A 10300-nucleotide genomic window follows, 5' to 3' on the forward strand; every position below is an offset into this window, starting at 1 on the left:
CCCCCCCCCCGCCACTAAGCCCATCTCTCACCCACTGACTCCTCTATTTACATCTTCACTGACTGGCTTTCTTGCATGAATACCAGCCTCTGGTTTCTTTACTATTCATTCCACCCAGGAGGAGCACACACCAACTGCAGATGCTTCATAAGCCTGATGAAGGGTTTTTAAATCTAAAAGCTTGCTAAGAAATTTTTTTCCAATTATTTGAGTTGGTCTAATAAAAGGTATCAGATTTACTCAAAGAACCTTTAATAAGGTTGGCATTAACTTTACAAACTGGGAAGTGCTGACTGGTAACAGGTCTCAACTACGCTGCATCATATATCAACCTACAACATACTTCAAAGAAAACCGTCTTGCTCAGGAAGCTGAGAAATGAAAGAGGAGACAAGAAAGTGCACAACGTCCTGGCCAATAGCTGTGCACCTCCCATGGTACCACCTGTCACATCTGCGGAAAAAAACTTGCAGAGCACAGATTGGACTCTTCAGCCATCTTAAAACTCACCAATAATCTGTCCCCTGCCCCGGCAGATATCATCCTCATATTGAGGGATAACCAAAGACTTAGCCGAGAGGTTTACTCCACAAACAGTAAGCTTTTGATTTCTTTTTCCTCCCAAATGTCCTACCTGAAGGAAGTATAGGTGAGAGGCATGATTCACAGATGTTCTCCTCTGAAAGAAAAAAAAATATTTAAAAAGTTGAAAGACAACAAAGGTTATGTTTATTACCTCTGCAACAGAAATAACTATAGAAAAGTACCTCCAGGACCTAATGCTCTACGCTACTCTGAGAAATCATTTGAAATACTCTATGCAATCTATTATTGATGTAATAGAAGCAGCAGAGTTACTAAGAAGACATTCACTCAGATTCTGTAGTGAATGGACAATTTAAGAACCTAAACTGACAGATCAGAAGACACAAGAAGAGCTGTGAAAGAGCAAAAGAATGGTTGTTGTTTCATATGCAATGTTCTGAAACTGTACATATGCGTCATTATTCACGTGCACATACAAGTACAGACAGTCCTTGACCCTTAACATTGAGTTGCAATGTTTTGCACTTGCAACGTTTATAAATTGACACCGTTTCAAGTTTGACGTCAGTTTCAACTTTACAACGCTTGATCCGATGCCATGCCATGCCATGCCAGCAAACAAGTTCGCTGTGTCACACATCTCCCTGGAGAACATCTGTCCAAACTTTATTGGATACTTTCTCTAAGAAACCAGACAAGACTCCAGAAAAACCTGCAGCCAAGACTCCTGAGAAGAGTCCAGCCAAGAACCTTTCAAAAAGTCCAACAAAGTGACCTCAAAGAAGTCCTTCCAAATTAATGATTGCTATTTACAATATAAATACATTAAATGTAGCTACATTACTCATCTAGAATTGATTGAGTACAAAATTCTGGGGTATTTTGGGTGAAAACAGGGTATCGGGCCTTGGTTCAGGAACCAATCCCCCATTTATAACATTGTTTCTTATGAGAAAATTGGTTCCAAGGTAGAACATTTCGACTTAAGATGTGGTTTTCAGGAACTAACTGTGTCATAAGTCTGAGGACTGCCTGTATCAGAAACTGCTCTTCAGTCTATATCTTTTCTAACTTTCTAAGCTTAGAATTACTTTCCCCCTCATTCTCTTCATTGGCATTTTAAAATATGTTTCTCTCTCTAAAAGTTGTATTACAATTCCTTTAGTTAATGTTTTGATTAACTGAATGCTTGTGTAGGCATGTACAGCTGTTTGCACCCCTTGAAGGTTATAGATCCCAAGATGCAATGCTTTACATCATAATCTGAGCAGAAACTACTCAAGTCAAGATAAAACAGTAGAGGCTGGGACCTGTACTAACCAGAGTCATTATTTCTCCATTAAAAAAGAGGGTTGGCTGCATTCTACTCCATGTTTTACAAGTCACATGTGATATCTGGGCCTTTGGTAAGCTTTCACTGGAACCCTTTGTTGGCTACCTATGATCAGCATATAAAGCACACAGCTTTAAATGTTTAATATTTCATTTGTCCTCACCATCCACAAGGACTCCTTTCATTTGAGTACGATGCATTTTCTTCAACAGAGAAAGAGAATCAGCCACAAGTATCTTCTTGCACCCTTCACGCAGCAAAATCTAACACACAAAAGAAAACAACTGTAAGAGTTGTTATGTAAACCTTTATATACTGAGACAGAGAAAAACTCCATTATGTCTGGACAAACATCATGAGGACATTCTTAAAACTTAATGTAGCAACTGCCTTGCTTATCGCAAATATCATATCAACATCTGAAGCATTCTCAGCATCTTCATTTGCAAGGCTTCCAAAACTGCTGAACTTAAACAGGAGTAGGTGATATTCTCCAGTAATATCCAAGGAAGCACACTTTTGTAACCGTAACCAAACTAGATGGAAAGTTATGATTCATGAAGAGGCCAAAATTTAGGCAGCCTTGTACCAAATGTCAAAACCACTCTTAAATCAATACAAACAATGACTTTGTTTATGTATAATGATCCAGAAAAGGTTGTTTTGGAAACATACTTGTAAGTCATTCATGATCAACAGGTAATTAGACTATTTAATTTTAAATCGCTAGCACAAGAAACACTTCACTATCAGACAGAGTAGAGAAAAAGGGATAAAATATTCAAAAACTAGTTCCAAACAAAGAACAGCCAAGTTTCTGATTTTAGAAGGTCAGATCCAGCGTCTCGTAACACGAAAAGGTCTTTCATTGCAATGATCTGGTCAGTAAATTGAAAATCTTGATAACTTATTGTGAGAATGTTTTCAATAAAATGTTGATAAAGAGGTTTACAGAAATTTCATGAAAAGTGAGCCAATTTATTTCTAAAGTTTAAAATGCTATTTTCTAACCAACCCATCCCTATGCCTTGATGTTCAAAAACTCTGATCAGCTCTACTAATGTTTGGGCATCTAGCTTCTCTGAAACTTTAATAAAATATGAAATGAGAGGAAATTACATATTTTGTCTTTGCACTTGGGATGACTATTGATTTTCTTTTCTGGTAAACAATCCTACCTCTGGACAACATGCTGATAGTCAACCTTGGACAAAAGAACTCTGCTTAAGCATCTAATATAATCTGCAAAGTAGGTTATGCAAACAATCAATAAGTGAATGAATGTAGCAGAGAGAGGTAACTGATTCTTCAGGTGTGTTAAATACCTGAGCACCATTTTTGGTGTGCATGTCCCATGTCTGAGGACAGCATTGTTTGGCTAGTAGTGCTCATGGGTCACACATGTGCTCTAGAATATCCCAATACTCACTCCTTCAAAAGGACATAAGTAGTAGGGGGCCTTAGTCACCTTTCAGTACCCTCAACAGTACAAAATCCCATAAGACTAGGGCTTGTATTAGTATAAGATGACAGGTTGTGGATAAGATAGTTTCAAAGAACCAGTTACTATATGGCCATACATACTGTATTCCTGATTCTTTCTTTTGAGTGATTATTCACATGGATAATACTAATAGAAAGTTCACCACAAAGCACTTCATCACCAAACCTGATTCCAAGATGTTCTTTTCTCATAAGATCCTTTGTGTACACATTACTATACAAGCAGTAGCTTTCTCACAATTAGCTCTCTCCTGTGGCTCTACCTCCCCAAAAAAATGGGACAGAGGAATTTTCCTATAGTGCCTCACCACTTCCAGTCTCTTAGATCCTTCAGAGTACATCCAGAGGCAATCTCTCTCCTTTCACTAACACTTCCCCTCACTCTACCCAACCTGTACTTTTATCAAATGCTAGGTAAAAAAGTAAAGAGAAAAAGAAGATACAAGTCCCTACATTTCCTTCTAGGTCCCCCTCAAAAAGGCATTTATTAATTTATTACAAGCAATATGCATTCCCAACACTAACAAGACTCCTTTAGCTCTTATTTTAGTTCAAATTTGTTTTCCACCGACATGTTATTTAAACAGTAGTGCTGAATTTCCAGAAAATAATAAAAGATTTACCATTCTTTCTTAGTAGAAGTCCCACTTATTTTCTAATGCATTTCATTAGATGGACATTATTGTCTGGCAATAATAGTAATTCCAGGCCTGGAATCAATGGGTCTTGAATTATACAGAATTACATATTACTGCAAGAAAAAGGGCATTTCAATTTCTACAATGTGAAGCATGTTTATGCAAATATGACAAACCTAAATAACTCCCAAGTTCCCTTTTCTCTATTCTGTATGGAAGGTTTAGAATAATTAACCTCCATGCACTTTCCAAACAGAACTATTGGTCACAATTTCAAGTATAACAATCTTACAGATGAAATGTGTTAAGGGAACAATTGTCTCTTTTGACTGTACTGCAGAGATGCACAACATATTGAACTGGACCATTTTCAGCTGTAGAGCTAACTGAAAGTGTATCACAGCAGCTTGATTTCACAGCTAAGTGAACAGTGAACACAAGCCTCCCTCTCACAGGCTGTGGATTCATTCTTTTGGACTGCCCCAAAAAATTAGTCAGCTGCATCTCTGAAATACATGAAAAATATCTATAAGGAAAAAAACCCTGTGAAACTGGCCCCCCCTCCCCAAGTGACAGCTGTATTATTTAATATTAGATACAACACAAATCTTTCTGATGGTTCAAAATGAGCTGAATCTAGTTACATGAAGCATTGCAATTTATAGAGCAACATTTTTCTCTCTCTTATTCTAAAGAGATCTTGATGATTCTGACCTGTGGATTTTTCCTTTTCTTTCATCTCACCCAAGGACTCCAGAAGAAGGCAAATTTAACCATAGAATAGTTGCATCAGCTTATAAAAAGTGACTGGAGGCTTTATAAAGGAATAGCTGATGGACATGAATTTGCACATGTATAGAACCGCCTCATTTAAAATGTTCTATGTATTTAAGCTCTAGCATAGGGATTTATTACTTATATTTCAGATGTGCAAATTAGTTACCCTATCTTCATCACTATATGTAGTGTGTTCTCACTGCTAACCATGAGTACTGAAAATTGTATTTCCTTATGTACCAAAACCAAGTTGAACTATTAAATTATCAGCAGGAAACAAAGAGTTCTATAACTAAAAATGCAGAATGTATAATAGTGTTACAAATCGAGAAGCTTTTGAGTAGATATACTTTTGGACTTTAGGAAACCCATACATGACTAACTGGAATCTTTAAAACAAAATAAAGACAGTGGAAGAAAAATAATAGTGAAAAATAGATAAGAAATAAAAAAAATAATCTCACCTTCACAATATAAGCTATGTTAAGAGTTTTCATAACAGGTCAAACTTTATTCTGTTAATAACTGAACAGATTAGGCAGCTACCACTATAAGAAAAAGAAAATCACACTGCAAAGAGGAGCTACATTAGAGCTCAGATTTCTTCTGAGAGGGGTGCAGGGAGTTCAAAGATGAGCTGGCTAAATTTAATAGCTACACATAGAGAAGAAAAGCAGGGGGGAGTGGAGGGGGGAAAAAAAGAACGTGCTTGAATGGACCACTCAGCACTAAAAGGCTAAGATAAAGACAGGTTCTATAAGCCAAGATTAGGCTGAACTAGCCCAAAGTAAAAGGGAATAGATCTACAAAGCCATAAGTGTAGCAGAATCCCATTCTCTTTAGGGATGAAATAGAGCCAGAAGATCATTTCTCTGCAGAAAATGCATCATGCAACCCAACTTTTTTTCCCCCTAGAGAAAGATGCAATTGAAAGTGGAAAAAATAGGAGAAGGAAAGAGTGGGGGAAAAGTGATAAAACTGATACAGTGCCTTTTACCCAATTTAATAAAAGCCTCAGAAACAAAGTAATTTATATTGAAATGGAACAACAATTTCACCTTTTGTTTCAATTATGTTATGTTGCATTTGAGAAGGTACTACTGGTTAATTCAATTGCCAGCCACAGATGCTTCAATTTAATCAGTGAAGTCATGAGTCAGCAAAATACGTGATCATAGCTTTAAATCCATCTCTAGTCAGAAAAGCATTTCAAGTATGTGGTTAATATTGAGGACACGTCTGAATCCCACAAAAATCACTGAGCGTGTGCAAGTACTCTGCCAAATCAAAGGCCAAATTTGCAATTTTTTAAAATAAAACTGAAAAAACAAAGGTTCCCAAAACATCTCATTTAGACACTGCTCTCACAGGTGCTACTGTTGGCTGTCGCTCTTGTGCTAAAAACCCCTAGTGGTTGGACTAAGAGCATATATCAGAAGATTTTTATATCATATTTAGCAAGAAAATAATGGGTGGTTTGTCATGGGTGGCAGAAGATGCTGAATATTTTGATTAGATCAGTCAGAGTTCAGTTAACAGAGGCCATAAGAAAAGAAGAAAAAAAAAGTCAGCTTTCCAGTAAAATGGCTAGCTTGTAAAATGACATCTGAAAATAAACTAAAAATAAAATATTTTATAAAAATAAGGAAAGAATCTTAGAGCAGTAGAGTGTTTTGCATCTTCCTTGTGGGACTGGAGAAAAAAAAAAAAGAATTGAGGGGGAGGTCAATCAAAATTGCATGCACTCTTGCAGTACAAAATGCTATGTCATTTACTAAAGCCAAAGAGAGACCTATTTTACCAGTGTGGAAAAAGGGATATGTTTACAACTGTAAATGTAAATGTACAAATAAAGAGATTTTTTGACTGGTCTTCTCTACTGTAACAAAACATTGCTTATGACAGAAGGAAGATACGTTCTTTTACACTGAGCATCTGGAGACTGACCACAGGGCTTCTATTTTAAGCCTTAGACTTCGTTTTTAAATTAATACAGGCATAGGGTCACATAACATTCACTTTGTATGAATCATTCCATCTTCCTTAGTTCATATACTCGTGGATGCATGGAACTTAAAAGTAAAATGCAAAGTTTCTGGATATTAAAAAATATCAAATTAAATACTTTCAAAGTTAGTGAGGTAAATGTCAGGGAATGTTATTAGAAATAAATAAAATATACTTTTATCATAATCAACAGCAACTGTTTCATTTTTTAAAAAATAGGAGTGGCTTTAATGATACTTATAGTAGTTTAGAAATGGTGGCTTTAACCAAAACTTTTTGCCAGTAAAGCTGTTATATAGATCAGGTCAAAGGAAAGATTTTTTTTTAAAACTACAGTAATTATAACAGTGGATGTCTTATTTTTCCAGCAGGAAATCTTGAACTGGTATGAGGGAGTTTGTATTTCTAAGGCCTTTGGCAGACATGCAAGTAAAGACACTTTGGGATCTGATGCCTGATCCTCACAATAGCACTTCTTGCCATGCCACATGTACGTGACTGAAGGTGCAGTTACAGGATTGAACATCAGATCCCATCATGCCTTACTGCCAGTGCAGGAGGAACCTGAGATCATGCTCCCAGGCTCCCCCTGCACCAGCAAGTAGCAAACTCCCACAGCTGGGAGCCCCCATGGCTGAACCGGGCCAAGCAGCAAGTAGTAAACTCCTGTGGCTGGGAGCCCTGTCAGCCATGGGGATGCCTTTCAGGGCTGGGAGCCCAGCCTGGCCACATGTTCAACTAATGGTGAGATAGCAACCAGCCACAAAGTTATTAGGCATCTGTTTGTGTAATAACTTGGTGGCTTGTTCCTTGTTTTATTGTGCCATTAACTGCTTTATTGTGTGGTCAAGTAACAACTTAAGATGTGATTAACTGGTTAATCATGGCTTTTATGTATAATATGTGCCAGGGCCCTAAGTAAACCAGTATCATTAAAAACAGTATACATTTGAGTGCAAGACCTAATGCTTTGTACTTACTTCATCATCCAAAGCATTCAAAATGTGTGAACATTAATTATGACCACACTTACTGTACATTCTAAGTAACTGGCCACAGAAATATAGGCCAAAGTCTACAGGTGCAAGTGCTTAAAAAGTTAAGCTCTAAAATTACACGTAGACAACAAAATAAGAGGCTTTATTTTCAGGGATTATACTTCCAGCTCCCATTGCCTTTAATGTTAGGGAGGAAACGGAGCAGTCCGAGGATTTTGGCTCAAGATACACTGTTAGAAGGGAAGGCTTAAGGTTAGTCAGGCACGTTTCTGTACTCTTAGTGTTTGATGTTATTCAAACGGTAATTATAAATGCAAATGACCTAGCTTTCAAAGAGCTTGTTTTAATTAATAAGTTATTTTACCTTTATAGCAGCTCCACATCTTAGCAAAGTTTCCATCTGGAAATTGATAATATGCCTAAGGTTTTATTTGTATTAAATACTTTATTCTACAGAAGAATACTTTATGCTTCTATTTTAATGGAATTGAAAGGTTGCAGCAATATAATAATAAATGCCAATGGCTGGTTGACAAGGAAATACTCTTAGGATGCAAGTAAGTATGGTAATTAGTTTTTAAGGTATGCTGTCAACATTATTTTATGTACAGTGTTTAAAGTGTGGTTTTGGCTTTGTCTTCAAACAAGGACTCAAGGTTTCAACACATTTGAAAATAAAGCAGGAATTAAAGCAGTAAATTACTGCTTTGTTATAAAAAGCTCAGTGTAACTTGGTGTGCCTGTCAGAGATTTGATTGTGATTTAATTATGCTAAAAATGCCCACAGCAGAATAGTGATTTATCCTCTCTTAAATAAACACTGCTCCTAGGCATGTGTCACTTTTGATGCATGAGTAGACCAATTTTTAAGAGAATGAACAATTTTATAGCTATATAAATTAAAATGAAATCATCAGGAGTCAATGTTATTTATGATTTAATATTCATCTCATTGAAGAGTTAGATTCAAGGAGGTGGATATAAAATACAAGAACTTTAAAGTTGTGGCTTTTTACATTGTGACATTTTATTACATTTAATAATTTTGATAAAATATGGGTAACTCTAGCTTGTCCTTCACCTTGAGGAACCGGCATTGTTTTGAGATGGGTTTCAATCACTGGATTAGTAACTGAACACAGCGAGACCCCAGATCATTGTCACTATTCTATACTAATCAGCATCACTAACAACTGAAATGCTTTAATGCATTCTTTATACAACTGAAGTTTGAGGAAACATAATATGATACCGAGGGAAAAGTGGTATCATAATTCTTTGGCCTTGATTCAAGGAGGCACTTAAGGAAATGCTTAAGTCCATTCCTCTTCAAGATCAGACTTAACTGCACGTTTAACTTTAAGCTCAGAGTTAAGTGGTTTCCTTGAATATGGGCTATATGGGAAGGTGGAGAAAGTTTTCTAAACACACACATTTTCAGATCTAGTGAGCTTCTTCCAAAACAGAGATAGATAATCTCTTGTTCCAGCATTTGAGTAGACTGGAAAAGAAAAAAAAAGGGAAAACTTCACAGATGTTCTATTTCAGTTTTTCTTAACAGAATAGGGTAGTTTATTTTATTGCCACTTTTGTTTTTAATCAGTGACTAGTACAAGGCAACGTTTTGCTTAGTCAAGCAGCAGTAACAAATATCCACAGCTGCATAAAATCTAAAGTTCAGAATATAAAAACATATGTACAAGGTTTGTAAAAGAAATAAAGAGGAACGTATAGTGCTGGAGAACAAGGAACAAACTTCTGCAGGTGAGGATGAGTTAAGCACAGAAACATCTGTCACAGACATATATAAGTGCATAGTGTTTTGTGCAACTAGTGAAGTACTAACCACTAAATACACATTAGACAATGAATTTATTACCTAGAATTGCAAGGATTCCTGGTGGCAGAAAGATGGGTAAAAATATAACTAGATGATGCTGATGGTGGCATCAGTAAGGTAGAGAATATCTCAGGTTGTCCCTATACCTGGGCTTTTTGCTCCTCTGAAGTGTTCCAACTATTAGGGATGCACCAATAAATATTTTTTGGCTGAAGCCGATGGCTGATTATTAACCAGCCATTTTGGCTGATACCAGTCTGATTCCTGATATGCGACCTGGCAGCTTGGAGAGCAGCATCCGGCTTGTGGATCTGTGGGAGGGAGAGGATGTGGCGGGAAGGGCGCAAATTGAGGCCCTCACAGTGAGGGAAGGAGTAGGCAGACATGTGGTGGGGCAGAGGCAGGTGCTGCCCAACCGGGGTGGGGCGAGATGCAGGGCAACCTTGCGGGTGGCTTGTCCAGGGGGCACAGAGGTGGTAGGGATGGAGCGGGAAGCTCTCAGCTGCTGCATGCACCCCTGGGGGGGAGGGGCATATGATCCCTGGATTTGTGCGTGGGGCGAGGGTGGGCTGGGGGCCAGGGTCTGCACTGGCCTCTTCTCAGCAAGGGCTGGGCTGGGGCTGCAGTTGGGGCAAGCAGGGGTGGGGGCAGGTGGGGG

At 37.7% G+C, this 10300-nt stretch overlaps 1 protein-coding gene across 4 annotated transcripts in view; it reads right to left on the reverse strand.

The window, feature by feature from the left end:
* VPS41 (VPS41, HOPS complex subunit) overlaps nucleotides 1–10300 on the reverse strand; it is a 185012-nt gene that overhangs the window by 11967 nt on the left and 162745 nt on the right. For all 4 annotated transcript variants that reach the window (XM_019509076.1, XM_019509074.1, XM_019509075.1 and 1 more), the window contains 2 exons: nucleotides 2043–2142; nucleotides 635–679 (listed from right to left, as the gene is read on the reverse strand). In XM_019509076.1, coding sequence (XP_019364621.1) covers nucleotides 635–679; nucleotides 2043–2142 — 145 coding nt within the window. The remainder of the gene's footprint in view (nucleotides 1–634; nucleotides 680–2042; nucleotides 2143–10300) is intronic.

Source organism: Gavialis gangeticus, unplaced genomic scaffold, assembly GCF_001723915.1.
Source record: "Gavialis gangeticus isolate Ggan-Ray unplaced genomic scaffold, GavGan_comp1, whole genome shotgun sequence".
NCBI classification, from domain to species: Eukaryota; Metazoa; Chordata; order Crocodylia; family Gavialidae; genus Gavialis; species Gavialis gangeticus.